The 27,712-nt window shown below is 34.8% G+C and overlaps 1 protein-coding gene across 1 annotated transcript in view; it reads left to right on the top strand.

Moving 5' to 3' along the window:
* Positions 1-27,712, top strand: part of LOC129228351 (soluble guanylate cyclase 88E-like) — a 173,237-nt gene that overhangs the window by 137,989 nt on the left and 7,536 nt on the right. Inside the window, exons 5-7 of the mRNA XM_054863030.1 lie at positions 13,993-14,077; positions 14,784-14,913; positions 16,850-16,996. Coding sequence (XP_054719005.1) covers positions 13,993-14,077; positions 14,784-14,913; positions 16,850-16,996 — 362 coding nt within the window. The remainder of the gene's footprint in view (positions 1-13,992; positions 14,078-14,783; positions 14,914-16,849; positions 16,997-27,712) is intronic.

Raw genomic sequence — 27,712 nt, forward strand, 5'->3', positions numbered from 1 at the left:
AAAAATGTGTGAATGTTGTTTATATTGATTTTCAAAAAGCTTTTGACAAGGTACCGCATGTTGCTCTTCTCAGCAAGTTAGCTGACATTGGAATAGGAGGAAAAACTTTACTTTGGGTAAGAAATTGGCTTACTGGTAGGAAGCAAAGAGTAGTTGTGAGAGGAAATCATTCTAATTGGAGTGATGTTTTAAGTGGGGTTCCTCAGGGATCAGTTTTAGGGCCTCTTTTGTTTATTATATTTATGAATGACATCAATGAAAATATTTCTGGAAGCATGAATTGTTTTGCTGACGATGTAAAAGTTATGGGGATTGTCGAAAATGAAGAACAAGTAAAACAGCTGCAAGAGGATTTAGATCATATTACTAAGTGGGCAGATAAATGGGGTATGGCAGTTAATGTAGGGAAATGTCAAGTGCTACACTTAGGTCATGGAAATAAGCGTATGAGATATCGTTTACAGGGTTCAGTCATAAATCAGGCAGAAAATGTTATGGATCTGGGTGTCTTTATAAATCAGGACTTCAAGTTTAGTCAACAGTGCAGTATTGCTAGTAACAAAGCCAACAAAATGCTTGGGTTCATCAATAGATCTATTTCAAACAAATCTAAGAAAGTTCTTCTGCCTTTATATAGGAGTTTAGTAAGACCTCATTTGGAGTATGCTGTGCAGTTCTGGTCGCCTTATCTGAAGAAAGATATTTTTGTATTGGAAAGGGTTCAAAGAAGGGTAACTAAATTAGTAAGGGGACTCTCAGATTTAGATTATGATACCAGACTTAATAGGCTTAACATGTATAGCCTAGAGCAAAGGAGAGTCAGAGGGGACATGATTCAGTTATTTAAATTTATCAAAATGAAAGATGTAAATGGATTAAATTTTTGCGGGGAAAGCAGGACAAGGGGTCATTGTTTTAAGCTATTTAAATCTCAGGCTAACTTGGAAATCAGGAAAAACTACTACTTTAGCAGGGTCGTGGGCACTTGGAATAGCTTACCGGAAGAGGCGGTAATGAGCAAGGGAGTAGATAGCTTTAAGAGGGCCATTGATCTTCATTGGGGACTAATTAATTGACTAGGACCAGCCTAGCTGGGCCCAGAGCCTGTTGCTGGTCGTCACATTTGTATTTGTATTTGTATAAATTGATTGTTTAATCTTTCATGAAGCACTACAAACAAGTTCAAATTAAACTTTTCAAAGTAACAATAATTTTCTGAAATTTAAAAAATTGCATAATAGAAAATCCTTGAAACTTTTCTATAACATATTATTAAAAATATGATGAAAACGAAAATAACTCATTCATTGATTTTATATAAATACATAAAAATAGTTACTTACAACAGAAAAAAAATCGATCGCTATTATTGATGCAAAGAAGATGGCGCATTACGAAATATAGGTAAAACAAGTTTAAGAAATACGCAAAATGATATTTCTCGACCAAAATAAATAATCGCTAATTATTTAAGAAATACTTGAAACGACGAGGGTGGGTTAGGAGGGTCACCCTCTGATTTTGGAGTAACTCACAACATTAAACTTCGGTCACAAGTTCGGCCTCATTCTTTTAGTACAGAAACGCTACCACCAACGCTTCGAGAGATTCTGAATCTACTTCAGCACTATTGAAGAAAAAATTCAAAACTCCCTTTGACTTCCGAATTACGTCACCATTCAAAACGTCTTTAATCAATTTCTTACATTAATGCTCTAAATTCTTCCTAAACAATAGATAAAGCTTGAAAAAAATATCTCTAATTTTATGAATAGTGTTAGTTTTAAGCAACTAAGAAGTACAACTAGAGTTTAATTTCAGAAATTGAGGGAGCGGGATGAGGGGCACGCAAGCGTTCTCGGAAATACAAAAAAATAGTCGTAAAAAATAGAGTTCAAAACAATCATAAACATTGAGCTGAAAAACCCTTTTAAAACTTGCACCCGAGTTTGTTTTGACGTGCAGTGGCGAATTTTAAACATAGCAAATGTTGCAATTGCGCGAGAAGCCCCATAACCATAGGAGCACCGTAAGAGTTACAAAAACGCTTATGATAAATGTTTCACAACTTCTGTGATAGAGAAATAGGGCCTCAAAATGCATTTCGACGGGCCCCAAACTTTTAATTCAGCCGAAGCGATACAGAAAAGAATGCATTACTGTGATTCATATTACAAATATCGAAAAATTAAAAATTACCGTCGGTTCAACGGGAATCTAACAAAATGAAACAGAATCGGTTTCGCCATCTCAAATTTTTTTTCCATAATCTCCAATTCGGCAATATATCACCAAATGATCGTCAGTCTGAGACGCTATATTAGTTTTCCATTGAAATAAGTAATAAATAGCCACAAAAGATGAGTAAATAGGCTTTTTAGAACACCCGATCGAAAACAAAAAAGGGAAGTGCACAACTGGAACGTACGCACACCCCACATGCAAAATTTTAGCCTTCTACAGCTTACCATTTTTGGGTTATGACTTATGAGAGATACACACGTACATCCAACCGCAAAAAACAACGCAATAATTAACTTGTTTGGTACCTGAATGCAGTATTAAAAACTCTTTGAGGTGTGACTAAATAAGAAATTCATATTGAAATTTAAGTAAACAACTTTATATGAAAACAATAACTCCCTTTACTTTGTATTAAAAAGTAAAACAACAAAGGTCCTTTTTTTTCAAAAACAACGGCCAATTCCATCGGCTTTTCGATGTATTTTAAGGCCGATGGGCCGATGTTTCCTGCAAGTTAGCATCGGCGGCCGATGCCGATGCCGATGGCAAAATTGTTGAACCATCGGCGCCGATGCGTCGGCCAAGCCGATGCATCGGTCGAGTCCTACTTTTTTTTTCTTTTAATTATTTCAGAAATTGAAATCCCATGGTCGACTGTGTACGCCCATAAAGTTTGGCAATGTTTCGTTCAATACTTCACTTGCTACAGGGCTCTCAACACCTCACGTTATTTTATAACCACCCTGTACATTTACCAACACCTTAACATGGTTATGATTCATTTGGAAAATATCATTTTTTCTAGAACTTGTAAATATATTTTTTTTGTTTCATAATAATTTGCAGCCTTATGTACTAGTTACCTGTTATAATGACTTTATTCGTGTAATTGCTAATCGTTCACTTCTTGTAACTTCGAATGAGGGGAGATTGGATGGGGCTGTCTTGATATTAACCAAGGATATTATCGGGCGGGCCGCGTATGGAAATGTCTAAATTCCTTCCGATATGACAGCGATTGAAAGTGCAAGATAGTTAACTGTATAGTATTAGATTTCTTACTATTACTAGTTTATATCCAAATTATGAAAATTAATCACTGTGTTGAAACTAATTGTGCTTATATAGCTGTTTATTCTTTATTTTTAATTATCTATATACACTGCTTGACAATTGCTAAGGAACAATTACGTTTTTAGGAATAGTTCAGAATAGATAAAGATTAAAGAAACAGAACGAAATATATAGTTAGTAGGGAGGATGTGCCTTTATTATAAGTACAAAATAATACAGATATTACTGCATCAATGAAGTAAAAACTTAAAAATAAAAAAATAATCCTACTTAGATGATTTTCATACAACCACAAAAAATGATCTAGGTCAGAATGATGGAGACATGAGTACCTTAATATGATGTATGATTACCAGGGACACAGATGCACAATTCAAATCTGTTTTCCATACTCCCCACTAATTATTGAGGAGTGCTTGGGGGATGTTTTCTCACTCCTCTCTCAATGCGGATTTGAGTTCTTGTACTGTTCTGGGAGGGACGGTTCTTCGCGCAACACGTCTGCCAAGAGCCTCCTAGGCAAGTTCAATTGGATTTAAGTCGGGAAAGTAAGCAGGCCACTGCATACGGAGAATGTTTTTACTTTTTCATGTGTCTGACACTTCAATGCTCCAGTGTGGCCGTGTATAGTCGCCCGTAAAGAGAAAGTCTGGACCTACAGCCCCCCCTAAAAAGACGAACATGGTCCAGCATAACATATCTGCAATACATTTGAGAGGTATCGCTTTCTTATTCAAAAATGTGAAGCGGTGTTCTGCCATTGTGCATGATGCCTGCCCACACCATGACGCCTGGGCCGTACCGATCACGTTCGCAAACAAATTTTTGTGCATAACTTGTTCCACGCTCTCTCCACAGTAGTTGGTGACCAGAATCACTTGTCACACTGAAACGAGATTCGTCAGAGAACATCACTGTTGACCAATTTTGATGATCCCACCAACATGTTCCTTACACCGGCGTAATATCTCTCGACGATGGCGTGGTTGAACTTGGATGCAACGCACGGGCTTTCTTGCATACAAACCGACATTATTTATTCGCCGTGAGATGGTTCTTGCAGAAACATGCGTACCGGTAGCGTTTGTTGGATTTGCAGCTATCTGTCCAAGAGTGAAATTTCTGTTCCTTTTTGCCACGAGGGCTACATAGCGATGCTCTGAAAGTGTGGTGTTCCTACCACGACCCCCGACATGCTTTTGCGAAAGATTTCCACCTTCAGCGGTCGTCTTTAATCGTTAGATGGCACTTTTTATACACCCATTGCAGCAGCCACAGTGGTGACACTTTGACCTGCTTCCAGTCGTCCAACCGCTCGTCCACGATCATAGATACTCAAATGATGTCTTGCTGACATTTTACTCTTAAGTATTTCAAGAACCAAACAGAATTTCAGAGAAAAATCTTTTTTAACATCCAGCACTATTTTTGTTAAAAACCAAACAGTGTGAATTTTCGTACGAATCTTGAGCGTGTATGCACTGTCTTTTATACAGATAACGAGTCTTGGTCTACCACGCCATCTGAACTTGAATTTATTTCCATTGGCCAGTTGGTTGAGGTACAAATTTGCATAAATCACTTGTTCCTTGGCAATTGTCAAGCAGTGTACGTAAACGGCTACTTCTGTATGTAAGGATGTAAAGGGTAAACTTCAAAACTACTGGATCGATTTCAACCATTTTTTCACCACAGATAGCTACATTATCAGGAAGCAACATAGGCTATAATTTATTTCTAAAAAACTTAGTTTCAAAAAGTTATAATGGAAAACAGTAAATTTCATGTAATTTCCCCATTAAAGGATTAAATATAAAACCCATAGCTACAAATATTCGTTGCCTTACAGAAGCAATATTAATAGTAATTCATAATGAAAATTTTTAATCAAGACTTTTCCGGAGCAAACATGAATTCAAAGCCATTTAAATGTTTGGAAACTCTATCTTTTGCACATTGAAACATAGTAGAGAGCTTTTTTTTAAAATTTAATTAAATAAATAAAGCTCCCAGTTTTTTTTTAGTGACCTTTGTTTTAGTTAATTCATTTTTTGGAAATTCTTCAAATTTTTATATGCTCAAATGTCGTCTTTTCGGTTCTAACTGAATACTATTTCTTTCTCTATACTTATTGCTATTTTACTTTTATGGGTAAGGAAGAAGTTTGATTTTTAACCACGCCAAAGCGGTGTCTTCCGAGTTCTTTCAGTTAAAACAGTAAACGAATGAAAGCAGCGATTGTTTCTCACAATTATTACTGACCCAGGCAACTCCGGATGTTTTTGCTAGTTTTAAATAAATGTGGTGAATTTAGATGGTACGCTTCTGCTGGACATTAACTGAGAAGGTCTTGTTATCATTCAGGACCCGTGGGAAGGAGTATACTCTACTATATACTCGAGATCGCAATCATTTTGCATCATTAGAGCAAATCAGAAAAATCTTGAAAATATTTATCTACTACATGTAATTGGAAAATAATTCATCTTAATGTCACCCAAATGATTTATATCAAGGCTATTCAATCGCAACGGTCCAATCTGAATTCAAGAAAAAGCTATTAAGGTTTTTCATGATTAGTCTAATGAGCCAAGGCTTAACACTACAAAGAAATGATTGGTCTTCGAAGTATGGTGTATTTAGGGGAAAATAAGCTTTTCGGCTTGCCATTTGTTGAGATTTTTACACGATTTTTTTATGTAAATAACGCGGAAAAAGAATAAAATTTATGAGATATTTCGATAACGTGTTCGTTAGAACTTGAAAAATCTTTTTGAACATTAGTAAGGCCATTTCATGTCCTAATATCACTAAATTTATTGAATGTGTAATTAGCTCTTAGTGTGTTTAGCATAATTTATTTTGCTTTATTTGTGTTTTCCCTCTTCTTACCCCTAGGGAGAAAATTTATACAAACCCTCCTGGTTTTTAATTCATCAGCTGACTATGTGTTGATCGTATGCTCAAAACATGTAAGATTGCAAGAAAGTTAACAAAGAAGGGAATCAGCATAGGTGTTGAGAGCTTGTGTTTTGTTGAAATGTTTTCTCGCAAAAGACGCGTAAATTTTCTTTTGTTCAAAGTTGAAGATGAAAGGTAAAACAAACTTGGAGTTTAAATTTATTTTTACTTCTTTATGTTTCATTTGGTTTATTAATTTTTACATTTAAAATTATACTACAGTTATTTAGGTGAGTTTTTAAATATATGGATTAACTTTGAACCCATTTAATAGTGTTTAGTATATTTCTCTATCTGTTTGAACGGGTCTGACATTTTCACGTATATATTCTTACATTATTCCTGGTATTTTAAACTTTGACTTTATGCATTTTAATGTAAGGAACCATTATGTATTATATTATTATGTATCGCATTCTAAAGATTTTTTTTGTACTTAAAATGTAATCATTTGTACGTGCGGTTAGTGTAACAGTACTGTCACACCCGCAACGTGTACATATTATTTTTGCATGATTTTTGGAAACAGCAAGAGAAGAAACACTTTTCTAGTACACTGTTAAAACTACAGAGTGAATATGGCATATTTTTGATGAAACGTTGTAGCACCAGTGACATCCTTTTATGGGTGCCAAAGGGTGCCACATGGAACTAAAAGCCCGTTTAGGGGATCAGTAGAAAACCAAATGACGCCCCTTAAAGTGTGCCGGTGGTGATGCAACGTTTCACCTTAATAGGTGACATATGCAACTTTTAGTTTCAACAGTGTAAGAGTTATAACAATGTTTTCACTTTTCATTTTACAAAAAAAAAGTTGGCAGCACGGTACACAGCTAATTGTATAATCCAATAATTCCTAAGCTATTCTTTCGAAGTTTCTCTTAAACGTTGGTTTGAAGTTGTTGAAAACTCTTGCTCTATTTTGTAGTGTTCTATGCAATAAAATAAATTTTAAAGTCTTGTGATGCTGCCAAAGAAAAATAGTTTTTAAGTGTTGGTAAACTATATTTTTTTTCTCAACGTTGCACTACTTTTTTAAAAAAATAATTAATTTAATATCACATTTTTCACATGGTTTAAAATTACTCAAAGTGCCAGAATAACTATTAACCAGGTTAATTACTCCTTGACCTCCTACTTCTGTAATTATTATTTGATAATCCATCAAAATGTGTATGGGACAGTCAAAAATTGAAAAATTGTGAACATATTTACCCCAAATGACTGCACTATTTTACCTGAACTTTTCGTAACAAGTAATTTTTGCTTCAGATACAACTGTAGTGTATACATTAATTCGTGATTAGAAATCATTCTGAAGCATACTGATTCACCGTCTAATGATTCTTCTCTAATGTCTTACAGGCAGAATTGCACAAAAAAATGTGAACTTTTATTGCGTTTTTTTTTTTTTTTTTTTGGTTTTTTTTTCTTTATTGGTGTAGACTTTGGGGGGGGGGGGGGCAAAAAAAAAAAAAAAAAGAAAGAAAAGTCGATGCGCTCTTCTCCTTTTACTCCTCTGGTCCAAAAATCTATACGATATTAGGATATCTTTACTAATAATAAAGCTCAAAGTTTGGACCGGACAAAGATCTCTGTCGGGATATTTGTCCGGATATCTGTCGGGATGTCTGTCTGTAACGCGCATAGCACCTAAACCGTTCGGCCGATTTTCACGAAATTCGGCACAGAATTAGTTTGTAGCATGGGGGTGTGAGAGATTTTTCAAAAATTCGATTTTGTTCTTTTTCTATTCCAATTTTAAAAACGTTTTACCGAGCAAACTATCATAATAACGACGAGTAAATTACCAAATTATCATAAAATGAAACCGTAACATGGGCTAGCAAATTAACATAAAAAATTGACGTGAATTTCATCGTCCATTTTTTGTAAACTAGTGGTACCCGCACGGTTTTGCCCGTAGTAGAAAATTCAAAGGTCTTTTGGTTCGCCTGTATATTTACAAATAATGTATGGTGAATTTCTCGCCAATTGGTTTGTCCATGGGACGATTCCACGTTATGATAACCTGTTTACTCGTCCATCTTATGATAATTTTGCTCGGGAAAGTGTTCTTAAAATTGGAATAGAAAAAGAACAAAATCGAACTTTCGAAAAATCGCTTCGAGGTGCCAACTCACAAGCTACAAACTAATTTTGTGCCAAATTTCATGAAAATCGGTCGAACCGTCTAGATGCTATGCGCGTCACCGAGATCCAGACATCTTGACAGAGAGAGATACAGACAGAGAGAGATCCAAACAGAGAGACTTTCAGCTTTATTGCTAGTAAAGATATTTAGGCGAACCAAATAACCTTTTAATTTTCTACTACGGGTGAAGCTGTGCGGGTAACGTTAGTGATGAAATAATTGAAATTTCATTTTTCGCTTTATTTAGTTTGGTGTTAACTGCTTTTATTGTGCTTTCACTCTGAGTTACTATAAGGTATGTATGATTTTAATTGCTAAAATGTGTCACCTTCTTTCTATTTTGAGAGATATTTGCTGTGCGAAAAAAAAAAAGGCTGCGCTAGTTATTATAACACTTAAACTACCTATAAGCCAGGGTGCTTCAGAAATACATAAAGGATTACTTTTAAGGCAAGGATGTTTCTGTTTCCGCAATAAGCAATAATTGAAACTTACAACGACTGAAAATTCTGAAAGAATGCTTCCGAAATACTGCATTAAGTACTCTAACAAGGGGGGAATCATTTAAAGAAGTCGATGAAAGAAAATTTAGAATCCTTGGTGCTAACTTTTTTCTTCTTTAATAACCTTCAACAACTTTTTATCAGCTGCATCTGATTAAACAGAAAGATGTCTGAACTATGTTATGATCTGAACCCCACACAAAAATGCTGTTCCTGAAACAAAAGTTTTATTAGTTTATGGGAAAAAAAAACAGTATCGTAGAAGTTTTGTGTCAGAACCAGGGTTGCGGAGTCGGAGGGAAATGACCCAGTCCGACTTCAGAAATTTTAGAGCCTTCGATTCCGACTCCTTTACCCCAAAATCAGTGTGACTAATTGAGAAGAAATAAATTGGAAGACTTTCATTCATGAAACCAAGACCCCAAGTCACGTGATCGATTTTAAAGCAAAGTATTGGAAGAAATCAGGTTTCTTTCGCTTTTTTCAAGCAAAACGTACCAACCATTCGTCGTTGTTGAGTCACATGACTTGGGATCTTTGGGTGAGCTTTTGCTAAGCCAAAGATTGGACTTGCTCCCTCCATTTTAATTCCTGCTCTAAAGTCTGACTCCGACTTTACAAGCATTTTCAGAATTACGGACTTTGAGGGAAGATGCTTGACTCTGACTCTGTCAAAAACTACACAATAATCTATTTCTTTAAATTAATAAACGCTTTAAATCTCCGCACCAAAAATAAGTTCTTCACGGAGAAAAATCTTTATGGCACGAAAAAAGGTGGTATTGTAGAGATTTTTGTCACAACCCTACTGGGCTACATCCAGAACTATATCAATTACCTACTTTTTCAGATTAATAAATTGGTTCTAGATTGATTTTTTTTATATTGAGATTTGAATCTTTGCGCCTGAGAAACTGTCTTCGAGAACAAGATTTCTCAACGCGAGCCACATGTCCCTTTTGGGTGCCACAAAGGAAATCTAGGGGGCCACAGGAATAATTATAAGACTTGGAAAAACCATGAGCTTCGACAAAAGAGCCGCGGGCCAGTCATTCCAAATTGGGGACTCACTCCATTTATCACCATTTTATGTCCCAAAGACATTCCTTCTAGTAATGCATTGCGCACGAAAAGAAGGGATTCTGAACTCTTCCAAAGTTGGATCAGCAATTATTACTGCAGATCTGTAACTGAAATGGCATGTTTTTACTGGTGGAAAAAAGTGCAGCCTAATTGCGTGAAACAGGGGTGGCCAATCTTAATGACAATCTTTGTTTGTCATTAAGATTTCAGCCTTCTTTATTGGAAGGTCTTTTTGTGGAGTATGTCGAATCTGCCCAGAATGAGCGATGTCTGTTCTAGGTAAGTATTTATACGCACTAGATATTTATGGGTAAGAAAATGGTCAAGAGTTCAATGCGCGATAAGGTAGTTGTTGGATATCTTCCGCTGATGATCTAGGAATCGTTGTGAGATTGACCTGTAGGTTTATAATAGTGTTTCTTTAAAAAAAATGATTTTAATTACTATTAAACTTTATTATTCCGATTGTTGTACAGTCTAATATTGAAAATTTATCAAATACCTTATTGCAATGCAGCTTAAAATTTTAAACAACACCATTTGTTTTCCCATTTTATGCCAAGCAAAAGTCTTTTTGTTTTGACAATCAGTATAGCAGTTGACGTGAATTCCTGAATTAAAAATTTTTCTTGAGAAACTAAATCGATTACGTATTATTTCTGTTTTTTTACATTATTGTGTTCCTGATAACTACTATTAAACTATTTTCCCTGTTATTCTTTCTTACTGTCTAAGAAAACCACCAGAATCTTAAAATATCACAATTTTTAAAGTGTTGTACACCTCTTTCTCTCTCTCTCTCTCTCTTTTTTTTTTTTTTTTTTTGATAAATATATTTTGATGAATATTACTAATCTTTATTCGAAACTTTTATTGCCAATGAGTTGGTTTTAAATATTTTTTGTGCACTCACATTTAAGATTTTCATAAAAAATTTATCTTTCAATGGAATAAACACTATTTTTATTAAGTAAAATTTATTTTTCCTGTGTTACAACTCCCTAAAGATTTTGAAAGGTGAAATCTTTTTTCTCCCCCACTCTAGTCAAAAAAAGTTTTTATTTTTATTTTTTTTAAGTGAACTATTAGTACATCTAAAACGAAGCAGTATTTTGACGAATTTTTTTAATGAAATAAAAGCAGATTTGTTTTTTATAATATGCTGTTTTATATTTACTTTGAAATGGTATTAGCATTTAATTTGTTAATGAGTATCTTAATAATAAGACACGTAATGTTTGTCCTTGGTTAAAAAAAAAAAAAAAACTATTGTGATTTTTCTTGAAGCTATGAAGAAATCACAGTGACACGAAAATTGCGGTTTATCATATCTCTAAAAGAATGAGTTGAGCATCAAATATAGAAGTTTATGAAAACCAAATCCAAAAAATGGTAACAGACTTAATTTCAAAATTCAAGATATCTTTATTGTAATCATTAGAAAAATACGGCACGAAAATCTAATAAAAGGGGAAATGTTTTCTTAATTTCATCTCCTTCTATTATGAACCTCTCATGTCATATGTATCACCCTCAAACCAGTGATCTGTAAGATGAATAAACAAATCTTACTTCTTCTTTATAAATATACAACAGCCCCTTTCTTAAGTAGACCAAATCTGAACAACGTACTCCAAATGGGGTCTACCAAATTTCTGTATCAAGGTCGAAGAACTTCTTAGAATGCTGTGAAACAGACCTATTGAGGAAACCCAACATTATGTTGACTTCGCTACTTGCTACACTACACTGCTGATTAATTTTAAAGTTTTAACTGATTAAGACACCCAGATCAACAAAAGTTTCTTCTTTGCTACAGATAAATCCCTGTAAATAACAGTTTTTAACAATGTAAGCAATTATTTGCAGGGATCTGTCTTAAGCTTTCATGACCTTAATGAAGAACTTAACTCCAACATTGAACCCCAGACTACAGACCACACTTAACTTTCCACTCAACAATTGTTGACCCATGGGGACTTGAACTCACTGCCTTCGTGCATTATCAGCACGACACAGTAACCAGTTAAAACAAATGGGCCTCTGCAAAGGAGCAGTTGATAGCATAGCACCTTGAAATCTCTAAAAAAAAAACCTTCAAGCAAAGTCATAAACTCATCACTATTAATAACCAGTGCAAAGTTATCAAATGTAACAACGGAAGTGGAGGGAGTTACATATCCTCTTACATATAATAGCCGATGATCGAGTAACGCGCGAGTTTCAACACTGAAACTCGCGCCACGGCATGATAATTTGAAAATATGTTTTGGTAATGTTTAACATGCAGAGAAAGGCTTTATCATGACAAGGCTGAACTCGATCCGGTAACTTAACTGTTTTACTGGTAAGACTGTGTCATTTCAGGGGAATGAAGAAACGAGAAAATGGTCAACAACGAACGCTACCTACTGGAGTTTAGGGTTCATCCACTGGGAGTTACGGTTACAATTTTAACTATCAAAATATCACCAAATAAGCAATGACTTCGTGCGAATGTAGAAGCAATTTTCACCCGTCATACCTTGACGGACAGTTTTCTAGTTACAAATAAATTGTTTAATTAAAAGATAAAGGCATGTTCTATATTCTCGTAACCTACTTACAGTTCACCGAAAATGACTTCTAAAAATTTAAAAGGCATTGGAACTAAGAGTAATTAATTACGCGGATGGTTGAGAATCTGCATTGAAATTTTAACCTGTTTGAAACTTTGCTGAGAATTTCACTGTGATGTTTTTTAATTGCATTGGAATGCAACCTGTCGTCCTCGGTTTACTATGCTTCGTGTTCTTGCAAAGAGAAAATTCCATTTTCTTACTATTCTGTCTTTTCGATGACAGAACACAAACTTTTACGATCGAATGCAGTCGAACTCGCTTATAACGAAAGCAAAGGGACCGCGATGTTTGTTCGTTGTAACCGAGTGCTCGTAAAAACGAGTTCGTTAAAATAATCCTAAAAATTCATCATGGTTGTTTTTTTTTTCTTCTTTTTAATCTCTAACAGAATAAAAGAAGTTGGTTAATTTGTCTGAATGTATGTTTCTTGTGTCATTGTTTATAAGAAATACAAATATACCCACATATATAGTTTTAAATGCTTGTTTACTCCGCAAATTAAAAAAATTGGTGTCATCGCTTGATCTAGAGATTTATGATTTTGAAAATTAACAAAAAAAAAAGTATAAGCTGAGCTGGAAGTCAATAGAAGTTTTATGAGTCAAAAAAAAATGTTGCTCGTTTTAAGAGAGGTTTTCTCGTTACAAGCGAGTTTTGCTCCCGTAGACTTAGCATTCTCCCAACCAAGTACTTTGGCTTTCCTCGTTAAAACCGTGTTCTCGTTAAATCAGGGAGCGCTATAAGCGAGTTTGACTGTTGGAATGAAAAATGATGTCTTTAAGCAATTACCTTCCTTCCTCAGTGGCAAGACAGCCTTGGATAAGCCCTGGCATTCCCAAGAATTTTCTTCCAGACCTTTTTTTTTTTTGACCATGGCTTGCCAATTTGTTTACTCTTATGGTAGAAAAATCGCTATCAAGGCAATCAACTCATCTGAGGTTAGGCCGATCCCTTGTTCTAACTCCCGTAGGTTTAGTTAAAAATTTTTTACTTGTTGATCGTTCTTTATCTAATCGTCAGCCCATTTGAAATCTTTGAATTTTTATGAATTTGGCCTCATCAGGTTCTTTAAAAGCACGATACAGCTCTAAATTAGATTATGGAGTACATCAGATTAAAATTAATTTAAGGAGCTATTTTTGGTATAAGTCCTGCATCAACGACTTGCGCTCTCTGTGCGTTGATTTATTCCCGTAAAAAGAAGACGCAGCGACTCAATGGGCTAACAGATGTTTCCATGAAAGTCTACACACAAAGATTGCAAAAATTAAATGTGAATCATGTACCATGTAAATATTTTATGTCTCAAGCAATTACATAACTTATTTAAGTACTTATCGTTGTTTTGCAGATATGGAAGACAGGCTTCTTCATTTAAAAGGTCAAATGCTCTACATGGAAGAATGGAAAAGCATGGCTTATCTGGGCACCCCGGTGTAAGTGTTCTTTTTCTACGTGAAAGAATTTAATGTTAACAACTTGTCACAATCTAGAGGGTTAATGTTTCAAGAAATGCCCTTTTTACGACAGAAAAACCTCACCTTAATCAGAAGGAGTATCATCTGTCGTAAATAAAAATGACAGTTTCACGGCCTCAATGGTGCCGACGCATCGAAATTTTGCAGAAAATACACATCTACCAGCTTTTTTAATTTTCATAAGTAAGCATAAAAAACAGATGGTTCATTATGTAGGATAAAAATGACGTAAATATTAAATTATTTGTTAAAATCTAGTTTTATGAAAGCACATTTGATATCTTATTGCAACTCTACCTTTTTCTCTCATGATTTAATACACTTTTATGACTTTGTTTTGGAGAAAAAAATTATAGCTTTAGCATTTATTCAAGTACACCGTTGAGCTGTATTACGTGACATAACTGAAAAAAAAGCGTGACAAAAAACGTCTAATTCCAACATTTCCCAATGTTAGTATTGAACCTGAAGCGCGTTTCTTCAACTACCTCGAAATCTTATTTATGCAGATACTGTCGTTTACCTGCCCACGGCAGAATTAACCTCACATCGTTTGGATCGGTGCTTAGAAGTCCATATTTTTTTAGTTTAAAGAATCAAACATTAACAGTATACATTTTACTGTCGTAATTCCTGTTTAGACGTTTTTTTCTCAATGTTCCAGCATGCGTGATTTGGATGCAATGCTGCACACTGGTCTATACATCAACGATTTGAGTATGCACGATTTCAGCAGAGACATGGTTCTAGCAGGTCAACAGCAATCGGCAGAATTAAAACTCGCTTTGGACCAGGTAAGTAGTTTTTAGGATCAATAAAAATTTTTGAAATTCATCTCAAAAGTAAAATAACCCCGTTTTTCTCAGTGGTCACGGATTCAGTGAAACACGATGTGTGGTGTCTTCTATTAAGTGTCGTTCGCATTTTATCATTATATTATCTGTTCTAGAATGAATGACTGTTGTTACCGATTTAAAATTGAGGCGGTGAAAAGCAAAGAGATGTAAGCGAAAAAATTTAAAATTTGGAGACACGTGGTAAGTATGCCTCTCCCCTGTCTTGGAGCAAGAGGTAGTGTACTGGTAGCCCTAGTAGGTGCTGCTGTACAGCATGCTTTAGAAAAAAAAATTTCAATGAAAGACTACCTAAGGTTTGAACTTTAAACGCGGGTTTTTTTTTTTTTTTTTTTTCGAAACTTTAAATAATTCACTTACATCCCTTTGCTTCTCACTGCCTCAATTATTAACGGTGGTATTTAAAAAGGAATTCGAGTCTCCGTCAAACACCTGATTCCTCAATCACACACAAAACCTTTTTTAATCAATAAAAAAGCTTCAATCGATAGTTCGAGTGTCTGACGAAGGTTTGAATCGACTGGTAAAGACAGCATTGCAATTAAATTGATTATGGTCGTGTTCACCAACCTATTCAAATCTCATCCATAATGTTCCATCATGTACAAATCTCTGTCTGAGACTTGTACCGCTTAGGAGGATAAAGCTATCAGTTAGCCATTGGAACCTTCCTGCAAATCTTCTGCAATCAATCAGTAAGACTTTAAGCAGTGGTTCAGATGCCTTAAAAAGGCTGAATTAAGGCTTTTAAATGTTGCACTGTAGCTAATAAAAACTGTCAGTGAAACTTTTACTCAAAACTCACAGTAAATAATGATAAACAGACACAGAATGCAGCGCTTCCGCAAAAGAGCTACGTGGTTTTAAAAACTGAAGAAATCCGTAGCTCATCAAATTTTATGCACATCGGTTTCAATTTATTTTTCAATACTATGTAGAAACGAAGTAGGGGGACGAAATCACCGATAAAATCTGCATTTTTACGAAAATGAGCGCTTTTAGAGTGTTCGATTCGATTCCAAGTGTGTTGGAAGGTTATGAGCATATTTTTCCATAAAGCTCTTATTTGACTCCATGAGACTTTTTTCTGTTCATTAGTCAAGGATAATGTTTGCAATGATTAAGTTCAGGATATAAACCACCTCATGCAAAGGGTAACCTCTTGAATGGCAAACTACACTCCAGGCATGCGGGCAATGACGTGGGAAAGGATTTAGAACCTGTTAAATCTAAACATATTTAACTTTCGGTTGCAGGTACGGATATTCAACCAAAGTGTCAAAAATTCTCCCTTCAACATACTTAAATTGAACTTAAGGACGAGAGACGGCGCAAGATTGAAACAAGAACTATATTTATTAAAAACAGTTTAAAACATTGTTACGGTTAAACGCGCGTGTCAAGAAAAAACAAGCAAGCCCTAACCGCCACAACATTGGCAGTTTTATACATTGAAAACCCACTGTGGCCACAAAAAGTAAAAGTATTAGAAAAAGGTTAATTTGCATAAACAACATTAATCCATAAACAACGTGAGTAATTCAAGAGGAACACAAAACATTGAGAATAATATATTCTGCAATTGAAATTCTCTAATTCCAGTTCCAACAGTACCAATGGAATGTGTGCCGCAATTCTCCTCAAACGGATCACGCATTGAACCCTACGAAATCTTTAAAATCTTGATATATTAACACATTTAAGTACATATATATTTTACATTGACCTAATTTCACGATAGCATCAAAAAAATGTTGCTTCAGAGCCCCGTAGTTATTTTATTAACCTCATGTATTTCTGAGGGAGGTCATCGATCGATTCAAATTGATATTCTTTTGAACATTATCAGTGAAATCTTCTTTTCCCCGCACTGCAGGAACTTCAGAAAAGTCGTCAGCTGGAAGAATCCATGAAGAGGCTGGACACTGAAATGAAACGCACGGATGAGCTCCTATACCAGATGATTCCGAAGCAAGTGGCCGACAGGCTCAGGAGGGGGGAGGCTGCAGTCGAGACCTGTCAGGTACAGTTCTTCCACTCCATCTGAAGCTTTCACATAAAATGAATGTTTTGAGTTCACAAATATGAGAGAGAATGGGGTCGTTTCCGAAATTTTGAAAGTATTTTTTTTCTGAAACAGCATGTTTAAAAACATAGGATTTGACCATTTTTTGAATAATTTGACCAAGTTTATTATTTTTAATTAATCGGTGCATTTTTATTGTTTACGCTTCTGCCAATGACATCACAAATGATGAAATGCCATTCACTGTTGCCGTTCACAGAACAAAATATTTAATTCGCTTCTTTACTCACATGTACTGGCAACGATATGTTTGATAGCAAGCGTTGAGCGCAATATTTAATGCGCTTCTTGATGATCATAACGTTGAAACGCGGTAGACAGATGCGCCAAAGTACATCATTTATGACGTCATGCAGACCACGCCTTATTTTTAAAATCAGACATTTTAAAAAAATGATTAAAAAATAAGCGTTGGGAAAAAAGGAAAGTTTTTCCTCGCTCCATGGTTTTTTTTTTTTTTTTTTTTTTTCTTATTCTATCAATTTCAGTGATTAAAAGTACGTAGTACTTTTGACTGAGGGAAACAACTCCATCATAGCGATAATAAATGTTTTTCAGTATCGTTCAATACTGGTAAATCTTCTGAAAGTTGTACGCTTATTGAAATTTTAATTTCTATTGCCCCTTAATATTCGCTTCAAACTAACAACACAAGTCACCGTTGAATGCTATTTCTTCCATAAAGTTTGCTGCTTTTTTTCTCACTTAAGTTCTCCCACTTTAAAATTTGTATAAAACCAGTTGTCGTAACTGTTTCAAAAAATGATATTTTTCAAAATGCTGCTATCAGTTTTATAGCTATAAAGAAAAAAATACAATAAACTTTCAAAAAAAATTTTGGAATCGTGAAGCCCCAAACTTGAAATTATATTATTTCAGTTTTCTTTTTTTTACATGTGAAATAGTGCTTTAGTTTTAATGTGTACGAGTATAGATGATTTTTTAAATAATCTTCTACTACCCACCGTGGCTCTGAGGGCACATCAAGTTTCTTATAAATTTCCCTATAACAGTTCCTTTGTTTAACAGTGTGACTTGAGTTATGCAATATAGATTATTTAAAGTTAAAATCAAAAGTTAATACTTCAGTCTTACAGTCACAAATCGCTTTTGAAAATATAAAAAGAGATCCACTTTATATGTGTTGTTAGATACATTATTATTTACCATTCTGTGCATATAAATATTTTTTCCGCAGGAAAAATTATTTTTTGTAGTAGAGTTAGTAATAAAAATGTTTAAACGCCAAAAAGAAGAAAAATTCGTTAGAATATCTAAAAATATATGTTATATTTTTAGTTATTTTAGGAATTATTACTGTATAGTAATTCCTTTTTCATTACTTTGGAGAGTTTCTTCAAACAACGATTCTCCAAAATTAATGTTGAACAATTTGACTGATATTTAATTACTTTTTTTTATTTTACAAGGGGGCTCCGCCTCCTGCTCGATTGCTGTCACCAACCCCAAGATTGCTTCGCAATCCTATTTGATTCACAAAGATATATAATCACAATAAATCATGTATGAGAAAGAATCAGAAGAAGAAAAAAACGCATTACGAGTTCCGCACTCAAACTGGGCGCTGCGGCACTCTGGGGTGTCGTAGGAAGAGGCGAGGAGTGCCCCGAAGTGTCCATGTTATTAATATATATGTTAGGTGGATTTGCAAAAAAGTTCACACAGACAAATATGGCTTCATCGTCATCAGAAAACCTAACTGTTGATAAAGCATTATCAACAAGCAGGTTTTAATAACCAGGCAATAGTGTAGCAAAAGCTATTACAGAAGAGTGATGTAAAAACTTCTGATCTTATTTTCTGTAAGTCTCGCTTCTACATGGTTCACTGTAGGTTACTAAAAAAAGTAGTTTGTGGGTCGTTAAGGTCATGGATCTTAGCACTCCGGTGTTCTTTTGGTCCACTTGGTTTTTTTCCCTCAGTTTTATGAGTCATCTGATGATATGCAAAAGCCGCAGCAATTCATTCATAAAGGAGCGAGATATTAACTTTTAAACCTTACGGTATCCTTATTTGGCACACTTAAGTCCTTATCTCAAAAAAAAGAAAAGAAAGGGGCTAGGGTGCCGTTCCTCAAAAGGTGCAGCTAGTCGGAAAAGTTTAAGAAACCCTTCCCTAATCTATATGGATTATATTATTCATGTTAATACCGTTGATACTACGCGGCACTTCTCGCCTCTCCTTGCAGGACTCCAGGGTGCCAGAGCAACCACTTTGGAAATCCCGGTTATACTATTACTACTACTATATCTCATGCTGAAATGCGAGGATTTAAAAAAAAAAAGTTAATACATCTTTAGCTGGGATTCAGTTGCGTACCTTTAGTTGCGATATCATAAAATTTTGCAAAGACAATAAATCCCGTGAATCTGGTAGAGTATATGTTTGAACTGTCGCCTAGTTTTTAAATCTTGTTTTCTTTGAACTGCTGCCAAGAGGTACTAAATCCCACCAACTTGGCTACGACAACATATGTAGTAGAGATTCCGCAAAGATTAAATTTTACCAACTTGGTTGCTGTAGTGCTTAAATATAACATGTCACAACGACGCCAAACCTTAGTAGTTGGGATAACATGTAAATACCGGGCATTCATAAATCATTACAAAGATGTAAAAGAAAGTTTCGTGATGTCCACATCACACCAGTTAATTAATCTAGATCAATCCTCCCGTAAATCCTTGCCAATTACGTGCGGTTAAATATATTATCATCAATAACGGGAGCAATTTGAGCTAAAAAAATCATCATGATCATTTTTCGATTACCTATTGCTTTTCAACACAGTCGAAGTAATAAGAGAAAAGCAATCTGAATTATAGATTCTATTTGTGAGTTATTATGTCTTCGAGCTGAGTGCAGCGGTGGATGTAGCCGCTGGGCAACCGGGCAGTTGCCTGATGAACTAGTCATGTTTTGGGCCGATCAGTTATCAAGTCCGCTGACCGCAAGCTTCAAAAACTGTACGCATGTGGATTCTTAAAACATAGCCTCAACAGTATTTACACATGGGCTTACCAGGTCAAAGCACGAAGTTTTTGACATAGAGGACCCATGTCACAATAAAATACTAAAATTTTCGCATGAAAGTGTTATGAAAAGGCATGAAGAATTTCGCTGTCAGGGGTTATCCCGTAGTCCCCCCCCCTTTTTTATTTAGGAATGTGTGCTGTCAGGGGTTATCCCATAAACATAGGTTCATCCCGTAGACCCGCAGTCGGCCCCAAGTTCTCAATAATGGACATCGCACAGGATCTTTGTTAAGGGGTTGTCCCCCCCCCCTTATTAAGCAAAGTGAGCACCCATTTCAATTTAATGATTTTAAAAAAATTAGAAAGAACAGGAACAAAGGTTAAAAGTTTTTTTAAAAACTTCTAACCTGGGAAAGGTTAAGAGTTTTTTTTTTTAAAAGAAGAAATCCGAATAAAAGTGAAAGAAAATAGTTTTTTGTGTAAAATCAAAACCAAATGCTACCTTCAAATATTATTTAGGAATGTGTGAGAACCCTGGGACTGAGACCAGGGCCGGTTTCTTTAGCTGATACGCCACTACTTGAGTGGCGGCAAGTGATTTTGGCCTTCGGAAAAAGGTACTTCGTCACCAATCGAATAAATTTAAATACTACTCTCATTCTCATCGCGTAATTTAACGGCATTTATTTCACAATAAGTAGTTCAATTAAAATGTACTGTTTTTCTCAACACATGTATTTATTACCGTTGCAAATTAATTACGTTACATGAATTAATTACCGTTTTGTTTACATATTGAGCGTCTAATGGTTTTAACCTGTACAGGCTCAAATTTCAACGAGTTATTATATTTTCCACAACGTAAGTTTTGGCATCAATTACACAGTTAATTTTTTTATGTGTGAGTGTGAGGGAGAAAGCGTGTGTGTAAATCAGAGATTCTCAACCTGGTTTCCGCAGAACCGCAGGATTCCTTGTTGTCCTCACGGGGCTCAGCGATAGGTTTATTATCAAAGCACTATTTTTTCTTAAAAGATCAAACTCTTGAAGGTGGTTTGCTTGTAAAAAAAATAAGTAAAAATTAATATTTTATTTTTTTTTAAACATTTTATTTATCTCATCTGACAAAAAAAAAAAAAAGGCCCTGTTTGCTATCTTACCATTCCATTTTTTTATGAAGATGTGTGTATTGAAAGACAATACCGAAATAGTTTTGCAAATTTAAGTAGGGTAAACCCTTGATATCTTTTTTTTAAACTTTTTGTCAGGAAGTTCCTTCAAAAAAGCGTTAAGGTCTATAGGTTCCCTAAAACGTTGCTGTTGTTAATGGGCTTAACGTTGCACAACTTCTGGAGTAAGCCGTGCCGATTTAAAGAAAACTCTAATTGTTGGAGTAAATTTTAACAATGGATTATGTCAGGTTTCACCTAGTCAAAATTACTTTAAAAACAGAGGCAGAATTCAAAGCGAAAGATCAGCATCAACGCAGAGCTCGAAAAAATTTGTAAAATGAAATCAACAAGGGCCTACGAGTGATGTGTCTTCTCTTTGTGCTGCAAAAATCATACGTTACAACGAAGTCCAATTATTATGGTGTAACCTATAGTCCTGGCCCCACAATGTAGTCCCGTAAAAATTTTTAGGTCCAGAGATTTTCTCTTTAGAATCTTGATCTGTAGGTGTTCTATTGTGAGAATATCTTGGGTAGACATGTTGAATCCTGCGCGAAATAATTTTACAGGCCATCAAAGGTAGCAGCCATTTTGGTTCACTTGTTCATTACGTTTTTCGCAACGGGCGTAGCTTCAAATTTACCTTTAGTTTTTAACTACAGTTTTTGGAGTCTAGGAAGTCAGTTAATGTATTAACTATGTCATGAAAGCCGCTCTTGCTGTTTCCACAATTTTACGTGGAGATATCTCTGACATTTGTTGTTGAATATTCCAGTTACTAAAAAGTGTACAAAAATTAATAAATAATCCTGAATGCTCATTTTAAACTCGCGTTTATCACATACATGTTTCTTTATCAACACAATAATCGAAAACTACAAGATTAGTTACTTTTAAAAAAGGTTACGATCTGTTTTTGCATTGCATGTTATTGCACTACGACGTCTGTATCATTTGATGCGCAACCGCTCTTTTTGAACTATTTTTATCAGCTCAGTCTAAGTGTGGAACAACTCGTAGATCCGCTTCTTCTAATGAGTCATTCTAATTAAGTTCTTGAAAGATCTGTCTCATATCTCCTTTGAGAAGTTTTGCAGATTGCTTCTTCATTAACTGTTAAACCGCCAGCCGCCGCTGAAAATGTAGCATTTTTGGAGATTTCTTCTATTGCCTTACATGTTAGGTACTGTAAATTTTCCTTATTTGATACTAAAGACCAGAATTTTTCGACCTGCACAGGTACTAGTGATATTTTGTCAATTACAGCAAGGTTTCTTGCCCCCTTGGGTGATTCTCTTCTCATCCTTTTAGATTATTTCACTGAATGCTGCAAATAACTATCGAACACAACATGAAGTTCATGAAAAGAGCATACAGAAATGAATCCGTACAGAACATTGCTGATCACTTCTCCAAAAGTTTTTAAGTAGCGGACTTGTGACATGAAATAGATAACGAGGGCAGTTTTCATCGGGGATACTTTGCTAAATAGAAAATCGTTTGACAACAGATAATTCTGCTACTGTGCAACGATAATATCTAGCTTGGTAGGTGAATCACCATCACGTAATGTGTTCGTTGGAAACAAGTCATGAGCTAAAATATTTTTAATGAATTTTCCCCTTTCATTTACTATTTCCATGTCTCAGTACCCTTGTTAAAGTTAATTCTTTCCCATTAGCTTAGAAGTGATATTTTTTATGAAGAACTGTGTGCATCAAACCGTAGGTTGACTTTCGAAAGTAAATCAGACAATTTTTAAAACAAATGTATCTTGTTTAAACTGGCGGTACTGTTCTGATCAATGATTCATGGTACTTAGAAGGCGAATCTTGACACTACCATTCACAAGTTGTTTAGTGAGAAAGCTGTCAAGTTGCACTGTTTCAGAAATCTCATACGGATTTATATGTTGATACATAAAGTCAACAAGTCTTTTGACATTTTTATCATAATACTGGCTACGATTACCTGTAAAGATAGTGATGCGGGACCCTCTCACGGTGATCCATTAAAGGAGAATTAGTAAGACCACGAAACACATTGCATATCATTAAAATTTCAATATACACTAAATGCCACTCGGCAACATACTTTTTCTCGTCTGCTCTGAAATTCCTCTGGCAGTTTTCTGTGACCGTTGAATCGTTTGTTCCAACTTCATCTCAGGCTTCACAGCATTGAATTTACCATTCTTTTTTTTAACAACAAATTTACCTTGAAGGAATTTTTCCTACAGGAAGCCTCTCTATGTATCATGTTGCATAGATAATTGATGCAGTCAAATTCACGAAAGACTGGGAACAGTAACTCAACAGTTTGCACGCATAATTCGTAATTTTCTTCGCGATCAGCAATAATCTAGTGTTTTCCAAGTGATACCAGTGAACGAAAAACTTCCCAATACCTGCACGTTTCCGATTTGTCACTACATCCCTTAACAAAATCTTCAAACTCTGTTTTCAAGCTTTCAATATTTGTGCGTAGCGATTGAATCATTATTTGACTTTTTTCCTCATCCTTGAGCCAAGATCATCCTGAACCATCTTTACCTTCATCTTTAGATCCTTCTCTTGTAGTCTAAAATTAACATCTTATAATGATTTTCTCAAGATGCATTCTTCAGTCTTGAAATCCCGCGATCTACCCCCATTCGATGAATATTACAGCTTCTTGTCAACGAATAGCAGCAGCAAGTACTTTTGAAGATAAATGACTAGAAAAAACCAACAAAGGTTCATTCTATCTTTAGAAAGCACAGAAAATAACCCTTTCATTATACGTTGTTACGAGAAATGGTTTTATTTCATTAATATAAACCAATGCATTTTCATCTACATTGAGCATTGAGCATCAATTCTTTTATTTACGAAAGAATAAATCCATGCCCAGCATCTAAAAAGAGGCTTTAATATTTCATTTGCCTTTTAAACAGTTCAATTTTTGAGGATATATGTTGTGCAGACTGTGTATTGGTTTCTCCCTCATGCTTTCGAATATAAGAACTTATATAGTTTAGATGTGCATATAAATTCGCAGCAGAAACATTCAAATCGCTGTTAAGATTTGATACTCTGTCAAAAACTTCGTCTTGATTTGGACCTCCTTCAGTACTCTCTGATTTTCTAAAACTTTGTTTTCACTTTCAAAATAATTTGTCTGTGCATTTTTTTCTACCATTTTTTTTAGAGTTTTTTCTCGCGTGTATTTCTTGTAGCACTGGTTGATGCAATGACACACTATATTTTCTTGCAGCGTTTTTCAATATTGCGTCTTTGAGTATTTCAGCAACTTCACGAACTCGTTTTTGTCCAGAAAACATATTTTTTCTCTTGATTCCTTTTGATATATAATGCATTTCCGTTTGTCAAAACTGTCTTCAGATGTCTTCAATTGCACACCAAAACTTTCTAAACTATTTTTAGAAATATCACCCATTGCTTAAATAGTTAGTCACAGAAAAGCATGAAACAAAAAGTTTGTGTAACTGTGGAATATTTTTACTCGAAAACAATTACTTTGCTAGCAGACGATAAGTACCCTTGAACATTGGCGCAGCGAACGGGGGGGGGGGGTGAAAAATCCCCAGAATCATTGGTTTTAACACGAATGCAAATTCGAATACAGTAGCTTATGCATATGAAAGGGCTGTTTTGATCAAAAAAAACACTCCATTAAGTATTTTTGATCAAAAAAACCCTTTAGAAGGTATTTTTGATCCAAAAACCCCCTCCAGAAGGTATTGCTGGCTGCGCTAGTGACCTTGAAAAATATTGATTTACACAAAAGATTTCGCACTTTAAAATCGTTTGGTTTCATTAAGAGTTATTAATTTTTGTTCACTTTTCTAGTAACCAGAATGTTAAACAGAAAACGTCAGAGATATCTCACGAAAAAATGTGGAAATAGCCAGAGTGACTTTAATGACGTAACTATTACATTAATTGACTTTCTAAGCCCCAAAAATCTCAGTTCAAAACTAAAATTAAATTTATAGGCATGCACGCTGCGAAAAACGTAATGAGCAAGTGAACCAAAATGGCCGCTATCTTTGATAACCTGTAAAATTATTTTGCGCAGGATCCAACATGTCTACCCAAAATATTCTCACATTAGAACACCTACAGATCAAGATTCTAAAGAGAAAATCTCTGGACCTAAAAATTTTTACGGGCATACATTGTGGGGCCTGGAATACTAAGGCCCCTATATACGAGCCGACACATCAGCTTATTATTTAAGCTAAGCCATTTCGGATCGGAGCGCGTTTGAGTCGTTGTCTTTTCGAGCAAGTTATCGCGTTTGGTGATTTCTCACTGCAAGCAATTATTTGCTGCGCGTGAATTGTTAATTAAATAAAATATCATTGTGGGCCGATTTGGCGAAACCCGAAATTTTGCTCTGGTAACCCTAGCTTCAAAACAATGAAAAATCCGATCCAAAATGGCTAAACTTAAGCTAATGCGTCGGCCTGTATATATAACGGCTCTAGTGTAACCTTCTCAAAGCAATGCGTTACTTTACACCATTTATATCAGTTAAATTACTCTAGAGCATTGGAGGCAGCAATTTTGCCACCAATTTTATGGAGTGAGGTCACAACAATTTTTTAAGGTGAATTCAAAAACTAATAGCTGTTTTCTTCATTACTGATTCCGGATAGAGCAATTTTATCCAAGAATCAAAAAACACAATCAAATTTTTCATTCAATGATTCTATAAATACAAAGAAATGTACTTCTCTGCGTCTCATTTTGCATTATCTCAATATAGTTCAAAATAAAAATTGATTTCTAAATTCTTGATGAACTTTGAACTAGATTTTGATTATGTGTCCAGAGTATTTGTAACATGCACGTCCATTTGTATTAAATTTTCAGCTGTTAATAGCTTTTTGAACACAACAAAACATTTTATGGCCAAAAGAGTTAAAAGAAAAGCATTCAAAGTTAAATAATTATTTCTATTACCCGTATGTAGTGTGCACAAAAGATGAGGTTGGAATTTCTTTCTTTTTTTTTTTTTTTTTTTTGATTATCTGATTCATTAATGGACCTTGAAACTTGTATTTTTATTTGAAGTATCAAATTGTTTTTTTACGTTCTAGCAGTTCCTTAAATTTCAAACTTTTCTATCAATGGATTTAATTATCTCATTGGTTGTGAATCTATGTATAGCCTGCAATGTATTACCAAAAGTATACAGATACTTACTTTCATCTACATTTTTTCAAATTTCCAGAGAAATACTGAAGAATTGTTCTGTAATTTTTTTCATATAAAGAGTATACTTGACCTCATACTTACCAATAAAGTTTCTACCATAAGTGCATTTATAGGACTGAGAACACGTTAAGAATATTTTTTTAATCACTACCTCAAACTGAAAAAAATGATTCACATGCTAAGTTCATTTGCTATGTATTATACTAGTTCATACATTTCCGTAAAAATGCGACTTATATTCACAAAGATAAAAATATTTCTATCAATAATGAGAATTTACTTCTGTTTTTAGTTTATAACGCTCTGAGTTATCTGCTAAGTTTACCAGCAGCACACGAGGGAAATATTAGACTAAAATTAGTAGCAGATACTTTGAAAATTTGATGGAATATGGATATTTAAACGAATTAATTTCTCACTGTGCATCCATAAAAGATCGTAAAATAGCGATGTATCGATCAGCAATTCGACGGATTGTGAAATGCGCACAGTTATTCGGTTTTAAGCGGGAAAAAAAAAAGTTCGTTCTGCTGAAATTCACCAGTTCGTTTTTTGAAATTTATTGTGAGGGTGTAAATTAATCATGGAAATATGCGTAAATAGTTTAGGTTTTGTAATTAAGAATAAAATCGCAGCAGGACAGTTTTCATTATGAGACGCACAGTGCCATTCACCATACCATTTTGAACTGGCACAATCATACTTCTACCTTTTTCCAAAACTTACGGAATATCTAGGAGGAAAGCGGTTTCAAAATGGTGCCATAGTAAGAGAATCTGATGCTAACTGGCTAAACGGTCTGACACCGGTGTTCCTCGTTGTAAGGATCCAAAATCTGGTGTTACGACTTTGCAAATGCTTCGATGTTCGTGGTGATTAGATTGAAAAGTAATAAAACATCATACTTTAGTTTGTGATATCATTTTCATTCATCAATAAAAAAATTTTTTCTACGTTGCAAAGCACTACTTTATTAAAAACTGATTGAAGCGTACTACTTCTTAACAGTCAAAAATATAATGTGTGCGTAATAATATATCATTCTAATCTTTTTTATTAAAACTCTTAAACGATGACCATTTTGTGTGAAAGATTTAAAAAATGGGTAAATCTCCGTAAATATTATATAGTTCCCTTTATGAAGGCGTTGTGATGGAAAGGAAAAGAAAAAACGAACTAAGAATACAAAAAAATTGTTGATATTTCAACCTTGGAATAGAGAAAGTGCTTTTTGCCAAATATTGATTTATAAGAAGGATTCTG

This window comes from Uloborus diversus, chromosome 8 (assembly GCF_026930045.1).
Source record: "Uloborus diversus isolate 005 chromosome 8, Udiv.v.3.1, whole genome shotgun sequence".
NCBI classification, from domain to species: Eukaryota; Metazoa; Arthropoda; class Arachnida; order Araneae; family Uloboridae; genus Uloborus; species Uloborus diversus.